Here is a 20,567-nt window from a genome sequence, read left to right as displayed (position 1 = left end):
TTCTTACTCAAGATTTTGCAATAAGTGTACTTACATCAATAAAAAGTACTCTGTCACAAACATTACAGCTTTTTTTTGCGCTAAGCATCAAGGTACGTGACATAGACCTCGGAGAGAAATAATATGGAAGCAAAAAATTTTATATGTGAATACCTGGAAAAATATAGCGATCGTTCACTAATCACGTGATGAAACATTGTTGCTCAGGTGGAGACCAGCTTCATAGATTTACAAGACTCTATCTACAGCGGCTTCAAAAACAACTACCTCCAGATGTTGCATTCCCCTGCAATGTTACTGATAACAAACTATCTAACACCACTTTAGAAGTAAGAGAAAAAGGGAATTTTCGTGAGTTTTTAAAGTAATGATCGTACAAGTTATAAGGTCAGAATAAAAAACGCTTTATTATGTATGTTTCGAAGATGGCTTGTAAGTTTTTATAAACAATTTGGATTAAAAATGGCGGCTATAAGTGCTGGCAAACAATAACACTATTTCTGTGAAAGGGCTACGTGGCCATGTTTTTTCATTAACGCATGGTTCTAATTGTAAGAAGTATCATTTGATTACATACGGAATTTACATATTTTTCTGCAGTTTTAAAGTGGAACCTTAATTCTAAAATCCAATAAACTTTTCAAGTTGAAATTTCGCCACATGATGGTTTGTCTGGTAATGCAGTTTTCTCATACTTTGGGTTACTATATAAACAAAACATTATACCATAACAAAAAATTAATTATATTTAATATGTTCTCGACGTGGCCTAGTTTTCACAAGTAATACATTGCATTCAATATTAAAAAAAAATAACTGCAATGGATATGCTAACACATAGAAAAGCAAAATTAGTATTAATTGTTATCAGCCAATGGCCATACTAGTCAGGATACACCGGTTCTCTTAAACGTTAAAGTTGCCAAACCGCACAGGAGCTACGCGAGCGTAGCGAGTGGACCACCGCCGGGCCCACATCAGAGCCAAATTCATAGTGCCGCGCAAGATAACCAAATCATTAACTCTCAAATACCCAGTAGGTCAACATTAAATAACACGCAAATACCGTTAGAAGCTCTATTTAACGATATGAAGTCCTTTTTACTACAACAAGTCAATTCCCTCCAAAGTCAAATCCATGCAAACACGAACAGGATAGAAAAACTTTTCAGTGCTTTCTATGGCACAAACACAATAACCTCCGACGAGGATTCCTGTAACCACAAAAATGGATATTAGCAGACAGATCAAAATTATATTCGCGAATGTAAATTCCATAGTTTCCAACGAGAGGAGACACAATATTCTACAGCTTTTAAAAGACGAGTGTCCAGACATCCTACTCCTCAACGAAACGGAGCTAAAGCCTCTTCATTCCTTGAACTTCAAAAAATACACGCTCCTTAGAAATGATAGAGTTAACAGTAATGGTGGAGGTGTGGCTATATTAATTAAAAAACAAATATAACACGAGATTATTGACATCCCGCAGGAAATGAAAGTAATAGAGTGCCTGTCAATTAAAATAAAACTTAAAAACAAAAAAAACATAATTGTCACAGCGGGATATGCACCGGGTTCCCAAGCCGATGAATTCGTAAACGAACTTGACTACCTGAGCAAAACGCTAGAGTGGGGAGACCCAAATAATTTCTATATTTTTGCGGGTGACTTCAACGCAAAGCACCCGGCTTGGAACAACTCTTCCTTTAAACCAACGGTAGAGGTAGAGCGCTAAACAAATGGATCAATGACAATGTCCTGCAGCAAAAAATCAAACTGCTTGCTACCAAGAGACCCACCTTTCCCCGTAGTAATGCCCACATCGATATTGGTCTCATCGATAGCAGATTAGACCTAATTAACAGCACGGACATGGACATCCCCACAATCGACTTTGACAGTGACCATCGAGCAATCAGCATATCGATAGTTTTACCCTATACAGGAGACCTTATCCCTTTTGTGTCCCCGAAGCGTCCTCTTAACTACGCTAAGACGGACTGGAAGAAATTCCAAACAGATTTAACAAACAGCTGGAACATAGAAATACCTCTCGACAGAAACATCACGAATCAAGAGATAGACAGTTTTCTGACAGAAATTACAAAAACCATTTTACTAGAGATTAAAAGAAAGGTACCGACCTTACCAGACTACAACTCGACGGAACTGTACTTAAACACAGAAATCAGAAATCTTTATAAAATAAAAAGCTCCCTATTAATGACACTTAATGACGCACGTAGACACCCCACGGCAAATTCCACACATTCCATATCCACTGCCAAGTCGCTCCTCAAACAGTGTAAACAAAAAATCAAATATAAATTCCAAAAATCAGTCAACATGCACTGGGAAAATAAAATTAGAAACATCCCGTTCGGTAGCCAAAAAACATTCCCACAAGTAAATTCAATATTCAGAAAAAAGGATTCACTGGACATCCCTCCACTGCTTATAAAAAAAGACAAAGACAACCTATTACGGGAGGCCAACATTGATCCGTTTAGACAGCCAAAAAACTCAAAGGGAGATTTCATAATTTCAAACAAAGCCCAAAAATTAAATGTCCTCGCATCCAACTTCGCGACGGCTAACGCAGGAAATAAGGGGTTAGGTAAACCGCGACTATCCGAAATTATTGAAAGAGACTATAATACATTCATGGACAGTCTGAAGAGGGATAACGAAAATAATGACCACTTAATTAACTTCTCGAGCTCGAACCTAGCGAGCAACCCGACATTCGAATCCGATACCAACTACTTCACGACACCGGGTTATACAGCGACACTTTTCCGTAAGCTAAATTGCAAAAAATCGACGGGTCCGGACCAAATCGCCAATATAGTGCTCAAAAAGCTCCCCAACATAGCTATATTTGGTTACAGTATCATCTTCAACCACTGTCTAAATAATTGCTACTTCCCTGAAGACTGGAAACTAGCTAAAGTCATTCCCATTAAAAAAAAAGGAAAGAATCCCGAAGATCCTAACAGCTACAGACCCATCAGCCTTGTCCCAAACATATCAAAAGTCTTTGAAATCCTTATTAAGGAACGCTTTGAAAAATTCCTAGAGGTGAACAAGACAATTCCGAACACCCAGTTCGGATTCAGACATAAACATAGTACAGTCCACGCGCTACATAAATTTATGTCAGATTTACAGCACGCGTTGTTTAAAAAGAAGAGTGTAGCTGCATGCCTAATAGACATCGAGAAAGCGTTTGACACCGTGTGGATTCAAGGATTAATCTTTAAGTTACTAAAAAAGAAATGTCCCATTCACCTGGTGAAGATCATAGCCAACATGATACATGGAAAAAAGTTTTTCACAGAATGTAATGGCGCCCAATCTGACCTGACACTGCAGCTCAAAAATGGGCTCCAGCAAGGCACGGTCACAGCGCCCATTTTATTTAACTTTTACAATTCCGAACTCCCGCAACTTTTTGGTTTACCTTCTTCGCAGTCTATCAAAACAATACAATTTGCGGACGACCTAGTCATTTATATAGAAGGTAAAAACGTCCAAAAGCTACAGGAACAGCTACAAAAACTATTTGACCAAATTCAAGATTATTACAAAACATGGAAGTTAAAAATAAATCCGTCTAAGTCCGAAACAATTTTGTTCAGGAAAAAAATAAAATCCCAATCTCAAGCGTTCAGAAGTAGCTATAAAAATTTCCACATTTCGGCCAACGGGACGAAAATTCCCCACAGAAGGGTAGTCAGATACCTAGGAGTGTATTTTGATGATCTTCTGTACCTAAACAATCACGTTAACATTCAACTCGAAAAAGCGAGGAAAGCTTTCTAGGCTATCAGTAAGCTTTTCCTATCACAGAAGCTAAATAGTAAAATAAAAACGCTATGCTATCAAGTACTCATTAGGCCTATATTAACTTATGGTTGTCCAATTTGGTTTAACGTAAACCCTCCTACCATGGAGAAGCTGAGAGCGTTCGAAAGAAAATGCCTGCGTGCCTGTACAGGACTATACAGAAGTGAAGCCTCTAATTATAAACATTACGTAAGTGCCAAAACGCTCTATGAAACAGCGGGAGTACCGCGCATCGATTCCTTTATTATTCGCTTAGCACGAAACTACTTCGCCGACGTCAGGAATGTCAAATCAAATCCTCTCATCTGTAGTGCCTTGTATCCCCAAGATGAATTCCACAAAAGCGCAGTGGAGTCAGGGTACATCCCCCCGGAGGCATTTATATACCTGGATAAAACGGGTCGATTAGTCGACAAAAACAATACTCCGATTTTATATCACATACAAAGCAATGCTAACAACAAAAAAATAGCTTATGAACCGCACATTGACAGCAAAAATACAACCCACAAAATAGTTTATAACACAGCTCTACCAAAAGTAAATGTACGCGGGAATCGCGTCCCGAAGAAGGAGAAATATTGGTGGCTAGTCGAGTAACCACTGAATAATTAACCAAAGACTATGTATTATCTAAACTTTGTAGTTGTTGTGTACATATGTATATACTAATGTGAATAGTAAGTAAATTTCTAGTTTAGTTATAATAAGTCGCGGGAATGAGTGTGTGGGTGACGAGTGAATGTGACAGGAGTGTATGTGTGTGCAATATTTTAGAATTACGGTAAATCCAAAATTATGAGATCCGAAACCTCTCTCTGGCTTCGCACGTTTTGACCTTACACAGGGCTTTTTAACGACAGGGATACGTGTAGTAGTAAACTGATATTAGAACTGGACCCAAGAGCAAGGGGACTTTTAGTTTAGAAAAGCGTTAATTATGAAGAAGAAAAAAAAAAAAATTTTTGTTATGATATGTTGGCGAGCGTTGAACTTCTCAACCATACCTTCTCCGTTAAGCGCAATTTGTATTATAGATTATTCACTACCGTGCAATGTATAAAATATCTCATGTACATTGTTTTGAATAAAAAGCTTATAAAAAAAAAAAAAGATACACCGGTTCTCGTCCGATCACCGAAGTTAAGCTGAGTTGGGCGCGGATAGTACTTGGATGGGTGACCGCTTGGGAACTCCGCGTGCTGTTGGCTTCTTTTTTTTTCCCCCGTTTCCCTCTTTCTTTTAAATGAAAAGTTCAGCATTGCTATTGTCCAAAGCTTCTTTTATTGTATTTAGATTACGATCGTTGGATTTTATATTGAATAAAACAGAAAACCAAAAAAAAAGCCAACAGCACGCGGAGTTCCCAAGCGGTCACCCATCCAAGTACTATCCGCGCCCAACTCAGCTTTGACTTCGGTGATCGGACGAGAGCCGGTATATCTTTTTTTTTTTTTTTTTTCAACACTTTTTATTCAGAACAAGGTACAATAAACACAGCGTACAATGTTTAGTGGTGAATAATCCACCTTCTTATCGCTATAACACACGGGGGCCTGGTTGTCGGTACAACTCTCGCCCTCTTCAATATCACAATTCTTTTTAATATATTTGATCGAGTTCATTTAGACCCTAATTAAACTATGGATCTACCTTATGTGTTTTGCGCAATTTAGCCGCTAAAAAACCCCGAAAGCCGGTCAAAAAGCGACTAGATAACGAATATACGCCCTTATTCTTTGGGAAAAGTAAAACTAACTTAAATCTAATATACACACATACTCACACTCGCACACTCATTCATTCATCTTCTATCAATCACCCTACACTTAATAAACTTAGTCTAACGATCGCTATGTACATATATACATATTTACAATACAAATGCTAAAATAACACTCATGAGTTTAAATTGTCTCTTTGGCTCATTCTTTGGCTGCCGTTCTCTAACCACCAGTAATTGTCTTTTTTTAATATTCTTTTTCCAAATATATTATTATCCGGAATTGTAGTATTATACACTATTTTACGTGTCGTGTTTCTGGAGTCTATGTGCGATTCGTACAGTATTTTTTTATTATTGGCAGTTCGTTGTACATGATAGATTACAGGTACGTTATGCTTATCTACAATTCTCCCTGTTTTATCTAAAAGTGGAAATGCTTCCGGAGGGATAAAACCCGTCTCTAGTGTACGCTCGTGGAAGTTGTCGTGTGGGTATAACGAACTGCTAATTAGGGGGTTCGAACTAATTTTTCTAATGTTAGCGAAATAGTTTCTTGTCAGTTGCACCATAAATGAATCAATTCGCGGTACATCTGCCGCATTATATAATTTTTTTAAGCTGACGTAGTGCTTAAAGTTAGATTCCCTGCTTCTGAATAATCCCGTACACACTCTCAAACACTTTCTTTCAAACGCTCGTAACTTCTCTATAATGGGTGGACTCATGTTAAACCATACGGGGCAGCCATACGTTAGGATAGGTCGAATAAGTAGTTGATAACATATTATTTTGACTTTCTTGTTCAGATTGGGTGCCAGGAAAAGTCTGTTATGGTTGTGGAATGCCTTCCTTGCTTTATCCAATTGAACCTGTACATGCTTATTTAAGTAGAGCAATTCATCCAGGTTTACACCTAAGTATTTAACAATTTTTCTATGCGGAATAATATCTCCGTCCGCTACTAGCTGAAAGTTCTTATATTGATTTCTAAATGTGTGGGATTGAGATTTGATTTTTTTCCTAAAGAGTATTGTTTCACACTTTGTAGGATTTATTTTTAATTTCCAAGTTTTATAATATTCCTGGATTTGGTTGTATAACTTTTGTAACTGATCTTGTAATTGTTTAACATTTTTCCCTTCGATGTACACAATTAAATCATCTGCAAATTGTAACGTATTGATATGCGAGGAAGAAGGGATGTCGAAGAGATTGGGTAATTCCGCATTGTAAAAATTAAACAGAATAGGCGCCATAACAGTCCCTTGTTGTAACCCGTTGGCTATGCGCAACGTGAGATCGGATCTGACATTATTACACTCTACATAGAATTTTTTGCCGTGTATCATGTTCGCGATCATTTTTATTATATGGGGCGGACATTTCTTCTTTATCAATTTAAAAATTAAGCCTTTGATCCATACCGTATCGAACGCTTTTTCAATGTCGATTAGACACGCGGCCACACTATTATTCTTGAATAAAGCCAATTGGAGATCAGATAAGAGCTTATGCAAGGCATGGACAGTGCTATGCTTGTACCTAAACCCGAACTGCGTTTCTGGAATGATGGCGTTGTCCTCCAGAAACTTCTCAAAGTTCTTCTTAACTAATACTTCAAAAACTTTGGAAATATTTGGTAACAGACTTATCGGCCTGTAGTTATTAGGATCAGAAGGATCCTTCCCTTTCTTTTTAATTGGAATTACTCTGGCCAGTTTCCATGCTTCCGGAAAATAGCAATTATTGAGACAATGATTAAATAAAACGCTATAAGAGTCTTTAATACAGTTCGGGAGATTTTTCAGCACAACATTAGAAATTTTGTCTGTACCCGTGGACTTTTTATTATTTAGTTTCTTAAAAAGGCTTCTAGTATAACCCGGTGATGTAAAGTAATTACCAAGCGATTCCGAAACCGGGTTACTCGCTCTATTTTCAGGAGAGAAAGTCTCTAAGTGTGCATTAATTGCCATATCCGACCTTAAACCCTCCATAAACGATGCGTATTCCCTTTCTATGATCTCGTTTAAACGTGGTTTCCCCAGCTCATTTTTACCCGAATTTGCGACAGCAAAACTTGCAGCTAGCACGTTCAGTTTCTCCTTCTCTTTCACGATAATTACTTCGTTGCTATTGCTACAAAGATGCTGCTGAGGATCAATTTTTGCCTCTTTTAATAATTCTGACTTACTCTCCTTGACCAAAAGCTTAGGTATCACTAATGACTCTTTTTTTCTGAATATAGCGTTGACCTGAGGGAACATTTGCGGGCCACTGGATGGGATGTTTTTAATTCGATTTTCCCAGAATTTATTTACTGACTTCTGAAACTCTAATTTGATTTTCGTTTTGCATTGTTTAATAAGGTGCTTAGTGGAGTCTATTAAAATATTCGAGTTGGGCGATGGTCGTCTGCGTTCGTTCGTGAGTGTTGTCAGGAGGGAGCTTTTAACATTTTGTAACTTTCTTATCTCCGAATTAATATATAAGTCTGTGGAGTTGTAGTCGGGAAGAGTAGGGACGTTCTGTTTAATGTTTTGTAAGATTAACGTGTCTAATTCATATAAATAGGTGTCAATTTCTTTGTTCGTAATGTTTCTGTCTAAAGGGATTTCTATTGTCCAGTTAGTCGTTAGGTTATCTCGGAATTTATCCCAATCCACCTTCGCATAATTCAGCGGGTGACTTGGGGTTGCAAAAGGTAGGCTGTTCCTCAAAGAGGGTAAGTAGAATTCGATACATATTGCACGATGGTCGCTGTCAATATCTAAAGTCGGGATGCTATTAGTGCCTATAGAGTTGGCTGTCTGCAGTCTACTGTCAATCAGTCCTATGTCTATGTAAGCATTGCTTCTGGGGAAAGTGGGAGTTACCGTGGTCAGCAGTTGAATTTTATAGAGGGTGGAATGAGTGTCGATCCAGTTATTCAATGCCCTCCCTCTGCCATTAAGAATGCTATTATTCCATGTTAGATGTTTGGCATTGAAGTCACCAGCTAATAAATAAAAATTATTAGGGTTGCTCAAGTCCAATATACTGAACAGATAATTTAGCTCGTCTATAAATAGATCCGCTTGCGAACCCGGAGCATAGCCTGAAATTATGTATAGGCTTTGCCCATTTGCTATCCTGATTTTAATGATTATCTGTTCGATGATTATTAAGTCTTTAGGGAGGTAAACTATTTCGTGCTTTAGTGAGTTCCTCACTAGCACAGCTACACCCCCTCCATTGTCGCTACCTTTGTCTTTCCTTATGAGGTCAAAACCTTTAAATTTAAGTCTGTGCTGTGATTTAAGTTTGGTCTCATTGAGAAGGAGAATATCCGGTTTTTCTACGTTAATTAAATTAAGAATATTATATCTCCTCTCATTTGAAACTATCGAGTTGATATTTGCTGAAATTATTTTTAATCTACTGAGTGTAGCCATTTTTATTAATTTCCAAGCCCGCATCCGGATAACTAGAGCCGTAAAATGCCCTGTGCAGCTCTTCGAACTTTTTTGCATTAGCTCCAATCTTACCCTCCAAATTGTTGACCTGCGTCATCATAAACGCTTTTAGGTCGGCAAACAGTTCTTCTATTGTGGTCGGTGTCTGGACACGGGTCCCTACGCTTGGCTTATGATTACTGTCTACCGGTGGCAAAATATTTGGGGTAACCATCGCTAAGTCCTGAGAGGGACCCCTTACCGCGTCGGCGAAACTATACCTGGGCCTAACGCCACTGACGAGAGCCGGTATATCCTGACTAGTATGGCCGTTGGCTGTCATTCAATAGTACTGATTTTGCTTTTTTGGTATTCTTTTGTCTTCTCTATGTAAGATAAATAAGCAATATAATAAACATTTTAACTTTAAGTCAGTCATTTAAATCATTTTCAGTTATATATTGTTTGCCTCACGAACTCATCTCGGATACTCGGGGCAGAACACCATTTTCATGGGTCTGATCCTACACCTCAGGCGACGACCGTATCCGTAACCATAGTGCGGGGTGTTCCAGCAGTACTAAGCCCCGCCACCAAAGGGCTTTCCCGTATGCTAACCTCGCGCGGCACAGCTGTTAACGGGTCATTCCACGCCAAATCGATCACTTTTGGAAGTCACCATCTCCGATTTTGCTCTAATCGAAATATGTTGCAGTCCATGTGAAATTAGGGGGGGTTTAAGTCATCATTTTGCCGGTTTCGAATTTGTTAATGAATGACAAGCCGTCAAAGTTTGCAATTTTTGCCCGTTTTGGCGAAAATGGGGTCCACTTGGGAATTTTTTTCTCAGAAACTACTGAACCGATTTAGGTACATTTTTTTTTGTTTTATTCGTGAAGGTTTGGGCTATTTTAAAATATTTTTTTTAACTTTGTCTATTTGTTATAAAATGTTGAAAAATTTAAACAAATTCTTTTTTTGTGTTTTTCTCAATGAGGGGCGTAAAGGGTTAAAATTTAAAAAAAATATGTTCATATTCTTTGAAGCTCCCCCTTTAAAATGAGCCCTTCAGAACGATGGAGCCTCGAAAATTGACGTCTCTACAAGCTGGAAAAGGACGCGGGGTACCCCGATTTCAGGTAGGTGAGTCGTGTGCTCTGTTATTACGATCGGTTTTTATATCCACCGGTCTCAAAACAATACGACAAGACTTCGTATACGACTAAATGACCTAGTAATGTATATTAGTACTCACTCTTGGCCAATAATACACTTATACTTATGTTAGATTTAATCCTAAAGTGATATAAGCGTGAACTATTTGTTTGGTTATCGGTTTGAAAATAATAAGAGAGTAAAAGTCATTAGGCTGTAGAAAACATATCTCTCGAGATAGCTACGCAATATGAAAGCAAAAAGAGTTTTATTAATTCAACTATTCATTTAAGTGATTTCGGTGTTTTTGCAAAATGGCATTCTTGTACAACTACTCACGATAGAGGGGCCATACTATCCTATTGAAGGGAGCACTAAAAAACTTGCAATGTACGTTAGCTTACAAAGATTGTTAGAAAAAATTCATTTCTCACTCCTAAAGATTTATTTGAATGGGCAGAATCATCTTTTTCAAACATAGCATTTAATTATGTAACACAAAATGAATATATTAAATATACCGATTATTTATAAGCTCCTTTGGCAACAGCATTAATAATAACAGGGTCTAAAAGTTTTCTCAGCTTTGCGTCATTATCAAATAAAGAAAATAAAGTAGAACTTGCTCGTACGATAGTGATGGCTCCGTACTTAGTGTATGAACTAACTGTCATTAAATTTTTTCCAACCACACACAATACTTTCCATACTTTTGATCACAACCCACTGTTATCCTATTGCGATAGAAAGAAATCACCACTTTTTCGCGGATTCTATCAAGTAATGATGCCTTTTTTAAAATATAAACAATAAATATACAAACTAATATCTATGAATGAAGTTATGATTAAAAAATGTGTGATTCGTCAGAAGTAAGTACTAATATACTTTGCTAGGTACCAACAGAGTCATTTAATCGCGTACTAAGTCTCCTTGTATAGTTTTGAGGCCAGTGATGTAAAACAACCGATCATAATAGCTGAATGCGCGACTCGCCTTCCTGAAACCTGGGTACCCCGCGTCCTTTTCCAGCTTGTAGAGACGTCAATTTTCGAGGCTCCATCGTTCTGAAGGGCTCATTTTAAAGGGGAAGCTTCAAAGAATATGAACATATTTTTTTTAAATTTTAACCCTTTACGCCCCTCATTGAGAAAAACGCAAAAAAAGAATTTGTTTAAATTTTTCAACATTTTATAACAAATTGACAAAGTTAAAAAAAATATTTTACAATAGCCCAAACCTTCGCGAATAAAATAAAAAAAAATGTAGCTAAATCGGTTCAGTAGTTTCTGGGAAAAAAATTCCCAAGTGGACCCCATTTTCGCCAAAACGGGCAAAAATTGCAAACTTTGACGGCTTGTCATTCATTAACAAATTCGAAACCGGCAAAATGATGACTTAAACCCCCCCTAATTTCACATGGACTACAATATATTTCGATTAGAGCAAAATCGGAGATGGTGACTTCCAAAAGTGATCGATTTGGCGTGGAATGACCCTAACACATTAAGGTCCGCAAAGAAATCTATAAGACATACGCCTGGGACCGAACATTTTTGGGCAAATTTGTACGTTATAAAATCATCATAACTTTGTGAAACTTTCAGAAATTGTACAATAAGATGCATTGTAAGTACTATTGAAAAAAAAGCTGTTTTTATTTTGCATTGGTGCATTTATACAGTTCTTCATAGCTTGATGTATTCGGATTCCATCAATGGGATCGTTTCCTTCGATGTAGATGAAACGACGGCGAGCCATCGGTGGTCCTTGTTAGATTCTTGGCAGACCAAGGATTTAACCATCAATGCATTGGCTATTGATGTAAATATTTAAATACACAAAGTATGATAGAATGTATCAAAGTAGGTGACATCTGAAGACAGCGTGTAGAAAACACAGGTTATTTCGTGATCCATCTGTAACAGACGGAACACGCAACACGAGAAATGAGCGGTCCGTAACAGATGGGTCGCGAAACACGAGAAAACTCGTGAGTGGTTCTTACTGTGTTAATACGTCGCGAGTATCCGACGTGAACAGTATTCCTCCTAATCACGTTCATGTCAGCGCTGACATTTGTATTATCTACTGTGTGTCTGTATGCATGTTCATGTTCATTATTTCACCTGACAACGCTCATTTCTCTATTTCCGGTGGCGTGTACATTCAAATGTCCCAGGCTACAAATTTAACATATTGACCGTTTATTTTAAAAGTGGCGCAAGACAATTGAGAAAAAAGAAATATCACCTAAACGAAAGGGACTCAAGCGTAACCCCCACTGCTAAATACTGGTGGTGCATGCTGTCAGTAGGAAAGACTGAACTGTGAGCCACTAATAGTACACGACGATATAAACGTGTTTATGATATCCGTGGCACAGTACGTAAGAATGGTACTAATAAACTTCGGGATGAAATCAATCCTCATCGTATCCTGTAGCAGCTCAAGCGAAGGAACTGCCGACAATGTTATCGATAATCAGAGCATAGCCATGGGAACAAGTTTCAATTTCTCAAACAGAACTTTATTATAACCGTAACGCAAATACAGCAGCTAAAGATCCTTCACGGAAGCAACTGATAAGCACCCTAAGCTAGGAAATCCTGAAACTTGACAAATGACAATATCGGTTGCTATCCCAAACATAACCGTAGACCTAGAAACCTGATTATAATCCTGATCCTAGGCACAGACTCGACGTTAATCCCGACCAAATAAGACACGACTATAAGAATGACAGCGAAGGCGGAAATTCAATAATACCCTATAATCCAATTTAAGTCTACAAAACTCTTACAGAAATTCTGAAAATTTCCTTTACTGGGTAAAATCCCATGCATTAATATACATATATGTAAACTTTCTATAGCGGCACATGATTCGCAGCGTTAGTAGAAATTAGTATTGACCGTTTACAGATGTTTAGGTGTAGGCACTTAAGCCTACCCTAAAGTCTGTAAGTCGGCAAAACTATTTGAAGTTTTTTAGACGTGCGTAGCTGAATAGGCTGCCCTACGATAAACGCTGCCAGCTATGTCCCGTTACGGTTCATTAGGCCACATGCTCAGCGCGAGCCGGAAGGAAACTTTCGGCTAGCGAAATTGTAATTTATAATATCTTTTCATCCGCCGAAAATGGGAGGACTCTAGTAGGAAAAAGACTCCACCCTGTAGTGTTTAAGACGCTCTGGGCCTTTTTCAAAAAGGGAAATATATACTGCGGAAAGATGTCAAGCAAAAGATAACCAGTCCAGCCTCTGATATTGTAACATTTCATATCATTCATTAAAACTCTACCCTTGCAAACACTCTGTTGCGAGTACTTACCTACTTCGCAACACTTTCCTTTCCCAATAGACCCCAATCCTTGAGATTCGAACTATAAGGGTCTGAGGGGAATTGAATCCATGTGCGAGTAAATGAACGGAAGGTACGGAACAGAGAACCGGGTAAGCGAGTGAGGCGGACATTAGAAAGATGAACGAAGCGTGATTGGCGTACAGCGGGAGTTAATAGGCTGGAGAGCGATGAACGGCAAAATGGCGAGCGCGGAACTGTGTGATGGGTAGAGATAGCAGGTGCAGAGTGTTGCCCACCTACAGGGGCTATACAATGAATAAATGCGTACGCTGTGTCACCTGCCCTTAGCCCTTTCGCGACGGGTGCCGTATATATACGGCAATCACTTGTTTCACAGCGGTTGACGCGTACTGTACACGACACAAGTTCTACTGTTGCAGAAATAAAGTATCTTAACACAAAATTGTTTTGCTAAAAATTCCTTCATACGAAAAAAGGACATTTATTTTCGGTAAGTTTATAGTGTATTAGATTCAAATAATTTATAACAACCTACAAGAAGGAAAGTGAGCCAAATCGCTAATTACATTGGTAAGACCTTTAATTTCAATTTTCTGTTCTTAATGTTAATAAATATTTTAGGTTTTATCCCTTTTAATATGGAATATAAACGCACCACTTCGTAAAAAGAGGCGATTAAATTTACTTAGTACATCGGAATCTGATGAAACTGAAGACGTTAATTTATAAAGTATCAATCCGGAAGATATCAGATGGACGTCTCAAAATTGTGGGGTCACCATTCATGATTTTACAACACAACAATCGGGAATTCAAGCAGACATACCTGATTCTTCAAAAATTTTGCAATTTTTTTAATTATTCTTATCTGAAAAAAACAAATAATCAATGGTGATGAATAAATAATAGTAATTCTGAAGCTGGGACAGACAAAGGCGAACTATATTGTTTTATCGCTGTTCGCTTACTAATGTTTAGGAATAAGAAATTATCACTTGATGAATATTGGTGCAAAAATGAATTATTGTGAAATGACATTTTTTGCAAGATGATGACTAGAGATCGGTACAAAATATTACTGAGAACGTTACATTTTGCTGATGATCATAAATGTAATTCCGATCGTTTGTGGAAAATACGTGAAATAATAAATAAATTACGAAAATCATTTACAAATGCAGTCTATCCTTATCAAAACTTATGCATCGATGAAAGTCTGCTCTAATATGAAGGCAGGCTATCTTTTAAGCAATTTATTCCTGCAAAAAGGAGTAGATTTGGAATAAAATCTTTTGTCCTTTGTAACTGTAAGACAGGATATATACAAGATTTTATTGCATACAACGGGGCTAGTACTATACACTCGCAATATGCTAATATTGGAAAATCGGGAAATATGGCAATGTCTCTTGTAAAACCCTTCTTAAACAAGGGCCACACATTATTTGTGAACAATTGGTACACGAGCCCTGAGTTATTTAAACTTATACACATGAAGATTACAAATGCGTATGGGACTGTTAACAAAAGGAGAAAGGGTATGGCAAAGATGATGCAAAAACTAAAAAAAGAACAGATGTGTTGTCGCCATTCCCGCAACTTAATGGCGATGAAATGGATGGATAAAAGAGAGGTTTACATGTTGTCCACTATGCATTCAGATAAGTACATAAGTGTACCAACACGTCATAGAAGAGAGAAAATGGTACAAAAACCAGCCAGTACACATGATTATAATGGTTCCATGGGAGCAGTCGACAATACCGATATGATCCTAAATCAATCAATTTAACACGTAAAAGTACAAAATAGTACAAAAAATATTTCATGCACATGATAGATATGTGTATCTGGAACGCGTATTGTTTATACAAACAGAAGACCGGTATATCCATATTTATGGCGAAATTTCAATTAAAATTAATTGAGCAATTACTTGCAAAACATCAAAAATCAATACGGCGACATTTTTTTAATACAAGTTTTAACTCTACTGATGACAATCCTGCAAGACTCACAGAAAGACACTTTCCTGCTTTGCACACATTAGACGAAAAAAACAAAGTACGAAGATGTGTTATTTGCAGTAACAACAATAGGGGACGTGAATCACGTTATCAGTGTGAAGAATGCAATGTTAGATTGTGTGTTTACCCCTGTTTTAAAACTTTTCATACTATAAAAGATTTTAAAAAATAATATCAAATAAATACTGTTAAAATCATAATTATATTCTTGTTTTATTTCAATAGCGAACTCAAAATAAAGCTAGTACAGGCATTAGACAACGCAGAAAATGAGATACACGATTTAACGAACAGTGCGTGTAATATACGAGGTGACTCAAAAGAAACGAGACTAGGTGTGTAGCTTGAAAAAACAATGGAATTGGCAGCAATTGTTTTTGTGGCATCATCCCACACACCTCCTCTATCTATAATATGTTGCCAATTTCGATTGAATTGATCATACCACTTGGAAGTATTGCGTTATTTAGTAAACACGTGCAACTGCATTCTGCTGGAAAAATGTCTTACGTAAAAAGCGAACAGCGAATAAACATCATTTTTCTGAAGCTACAATGATTTATTGGACTAGTCTCGTTTCTTTTGGGTCACACCTCGTAATATGGTACATTGCAAGCATACAGTAGTGGCAAAGTATGCTTCAGTTGAGCCGTCGCGAAAAGGGACAAGGTATGGTTCAGTTGAGCCGTCGTCAAAAGCGACAAGATATAGTCAATTGAGCCGTCGCGAAAAGTGACAAAGTATGGTACAGCTGCGCCGTCGCGAAAGGGTTAATACCAGTTGAAAACAGTACATTTAACCTTATCCACTTTTGAACTAGTTCCGATATAGGTACAAAATCGAATCGAAGACTGCGGCTGAAAGCTGATATAACTGCGATCTTAGTTTCTGAATGTGAGCAAATCATCACTTACGTAAGGTTTTCATGGTCCCTCTTGAAAGAGCAATCGAATTAAATCACTGGCACTGTTCAAACCTCTCCTACGCAACCATGAGCAATTCAATACACGATAAAGCTCTCGGTGTGACCAGAAAATAAAGGATGAAAGATATACAAACATCCATAAGCAAAACTGTTACAATATCAGTCAATTCGGTGAGAAGGGTTTTATTTCAAGACGTTTTTCTTGAAAACATGAATTACGTGCTGTATGTAGGCAAAAGGGTATCAAGAGGAGGGTGTTACGCCACAATTGTCCGCGGAAGGCATGTCAAAACATTTATTATCTGCAGGTGACGAAAATGCAACAGGACCATAGATGAATTGCAATATTGAACCAGACAGAAATAATATGACGAAAAAAAATGAAAAGGACAACAATTTATTTACGCTGCAATCAATATACGACATATTTCTGGAATCTGTTCATGATACATTGGAGGAAAACCCGCAAAACGATATTGACGAAGAAGTCGAAAATGTCGTTTTCCATGTAGACAGTAATATTGATGTAGGTCGTTTGTGTTCTACCGAGATAGTGGGCCAAGCATCGTCAAATTTGGGCATGTTTTTTAACCGACTTCGAAGAAGGAGGAGGTTTCTCAATTCCATCAGTACTTTTTTTTTTCCTATGTATGTTCGCCGATTACGCCTAGCTGGGTGGACCGATCGGAACAAAACCTTTTACATCTGGTAGGTTCTGACTCCCCATTGGTACCATTCTCAAAAAACTTTCATTTTTTAATTGCAAAGTATTGTTATTGCAAAACAACCGGCAACTTTTGAAATAAACTTTTCTCGATTTTAATGCGCTTTTAATATCTTACCACGGACATGATTCTGAACAATTTCGTTCATATACAAATTTCGTGGAAAGCTTTAGTTTTCGAGATATTAGCGAAAAATTGTTGAAAAGTTTTGAAATCAACTTTGGACGATTTTAATGTCCTTTTAGTATGTTGTCATGGGCATGCTTCTGGACAACCTTTTCCTTGTGCATAATTGACGGAAAGCTTTAATTTTCGAAATATTAGCGAAAAAATAATTGAAAAATGAATATCCATGTTGTCTTTTACTTAATTATGTTCATGGCATTTACGCAGACAAAAAAAAAGCACGGAAGAACTGTCTCACAGTATCCTATACAGTTCTCCCCATTCCATTATAAAGCGTGAAATAAAATAATTTTAAGAAAAAAAATACGCCGACTTCGAAATGCACTAAAAAGTATAAAATAATTTCTATTTCGTAATGAAGTAATTTCTATTTCATTCAATCATACAATTACGTAACAGATATGAATGAAACCTATTTACTCCGTAAATGCCATGAACATAATTAAGGGGTAACACCACTCTAGGATTTTCAAAAAGCCGATTTTTTTTTCTTTTGCTAAAACAATACTTTAGGGTCTTAAGAACAGAATGCCGTTTGATTTATAGTGAAAAACAAATTTTAAATGGTTCAATTATCAATTTTGCCGCAGCGCAACACAGCGCGCACTGAGTACTCGCGCGGTATGTTGCAATTCATCGCTTTCGTATTATTGTTATCATTTAAAATAATAAGTTTACTTGTTACCTACCAAACAAACAGAAGTATCCAGAAAGCTACAGAAGATGGCAAACACTGATCTGGATAACCAAATGTATAGTACAAGCATTGCAGATTAGCGGCGAATAGAGAATTTAGGGATCAAAATGTTCATAAAACTTCAAACGCGTTTTTCTCGAAACCAGTTTCTTCAAACTGGGAGGACGGATTTCTTGGTGATTATTGCATGGATTGAATTGAAATTTTTACAGTAGCTGCACAACAATATTGTCCTTGGAAGTACGTAGCCGTTTTTTGATTGAATGTAAACTTTTTTTTTTATAAACAATTTAGTGCTCATTTTTCATGCAAAAAGTCCATTCATTCCTTAAAAAACGCATAACTTCCACAAAAATTGATTAATCAAAAAACCCCTACGTACTTCTATAGCCAATGGTATACAGATTCTAAATTTTTTTCATTTTTTATTCCGGGACTCGCACATGGCAAGAAATCCGTCCTCCCGTGGCGGTGTTTTTCCAAAACGTGTTTCCGACGATGGGCTCTGTCGCCACCATTTTGTACGAAACTGACAATAAAAAAATATTTTTTTGTAGTTCAATATGTGTTAAATAAACCCACTGAAAAGAAATTCTTTTCCATTTGTCGTTCTTTCAAAATAAATTGTCAAAGTTAGGCCTCTTTTTCGGGCTCTAGAGTGGTGTTACCCCTTAAGTAAAAGACAAGATGGATATAGGAAATAGGCGGTGAGATAAAGTAATAAACTTTAAATTATATTTTAAGAGAAACTTTAATTTAACTTCTGAAGCTTAGAAAGGTATGTCTTTCCTGGTCAACGAAAACCATGAGAATAAGAAAACTCGTCGAAGGAAAAATCCGTTACGAGTCTATAGACCCTATGGGTCCTATGGTGACAAACAAACATGTGCAACCTCTTGAGTCGAAACTCCAACGTCAGTGAAAATTTACGACCCGATGATTTTTGCTGAAGGCAACACTTATCCTTGAGATCAGCGCTAATCCTAGAAAAGGATAGCGATACTATTTCTATTTTCGGCATTTTTGGACATTAAATTAATTAATTAATTAAATCAATTTATATACGTAAAATCAACCAGTGCTAAACTACTCATGGCCGGAACCAAAATTATTTCCTTAAACTAGAAAGCTGTAAATCGAAATAGACTCGCCTCTGATAGAAAAGGACAGAAAATGTATTTTTCGGTAAAATACCATTAGAGTATCATTTTAGTATCGAAACGATAACCAGAAATTAAAGAGCGACATTTAAATCATAATTAAATCGTTCGATTTTATAATTAATATATAATAACGAAGTTATATGAAAATTTAGATATTCTGACGTCACAGAAATTCCAGGAATTCGGCGAACCTGCGAGTATAAAAGGGCGAGCGAAACCCATCTAAGCAGCAGAACAATTTTCGAAGTCGAACGCGATAGAAGTCTCTTTGATTAGTATTAACCGGAACAATTTTCGCTGTCAAAGAGCCAAAACGATTCTTAATACTTGACTGGTCAAGCGGGTATTTGCCATTCGGTTACTTGATCGCTGGGTTATTTTAGCAGCTGGTGAACAACAGGCTCCCCGTTTAAGCGATCTTGTAATTGAAACTCCTTTAGGAGAGTGCTATACTTAGCGCCAAGAAAGGCTAAGACATCGAACGAAAGCTCTCAGCTACTCATATTTTTGTCGAATTGCTAACGCGCCTTCAGTGTCTCGGAGTCCGCTCTGAGTTACTCCCCCTCATTGAGCGACTTGGTCACTGAAGCCCGTGTCTTTTGGGTGGCGGTTCAGCAATTACGAGTTCATAATTAGAGTCAATTTTGATTTTTTTACCCTGTTGGACGTATATTGTTCATCTGACTCTGGATCGTTGGGTTGTTTTAGCAGCTGGTGAACAACAGGCTCCCCAATTAAGCGATCTGGTTTTGGGTGTCAGTGTGCGCTCTAACAAAAAGGGCCATGGACAATTAGTTGTCGAGTCAAATTATACAAGAGTAATTGTTCCGAGGAAACTCATTAACTTTAGATAAATTTTGGAAGTTGAATTAGTAAAAGAATATTGTTCTGTCTCTAGCGTACATTTCCGTAGTCGACTACACCGCGTTAGATAGTAGATAAATCTGTCTAATTTTGCGAAAACGTATCCTAATACGTTTAGAGAATCTCACTTAGGTCGAATTCCTCACGGCGGTAGACTATAAAAGCGCTAACTTTACTAATTTTGTAAATTTCATTTATATTAAGTCAGAAACCGAATCACACATAGGTAGGATTCATTATAACTTATAAATGTGTTAATCAAGTAAAATCTTGTCATTGCGACAGCGTCGAACACAAAAATCAAATATCAAATTTAGTTAATATTGCGAATGCGAAGTTGCTTTATCAGAGACCCGACTCAGATACGGTCCAATATAAAGTATTAAATAGCGAGTTTCAAATCGTTAAATTCACAATTGTCAATTACATATTATTTAATTCATCAAATTTTATTATTATTATTATTCAAGATCAATTTAGTTTCTCT

General features: G+C 37.2%; 1 protein-coding gene across 7 annotated transcripts in view; it reads left to right on the top strand.

Moving 5' to 3' along the window:
* The window catches only part of LOC100877339 (uncharacterized), a 24,585-nt gene extending 4,018 nt beyond the window's left edge, over positions 1 to 20,567 (top strand). For 4 of the 7 annotated variants that reach the window (XM_076532725.1, XM_076532724.1, XM_076532723.1 and 1 more), the window contains one exon: positions 208 to 5,070. In XM_076532725.1, the coding sequence (XP_076388840.1) occupies positions 1,876 to 3,828 (1,953 nt within the window). In that variant the 5' untranslated portion in view covers positions 208 to 1,875 and the 3' untranslated portion in view covers positions 3,829 to 5,070. The other 3 variants (XM_076532726.1, XM_012293264.2, XM_012293265.2) reach the window with 3 other exon arrangements.

This window comes from Megachile rotundata, chromosome 6, assembly GCF_050947335.1.
Source record: "Megachile rotundata isolate GNS110a chromosome 6, iyMegRotu1, whole genome shotgun sequence".
Taxonomy (NCBI): domain Eukaryota; kingdom Metazoa; phylum Arthropoda; class Insecta; order Hymenoptera; family Megachilidae; genus Megachile; species Megachile rotundata.
Note: the sequence above shows the minus strand (reverse complement) of the source record. Positions and strands in the feature narration are given on the sequence as shown.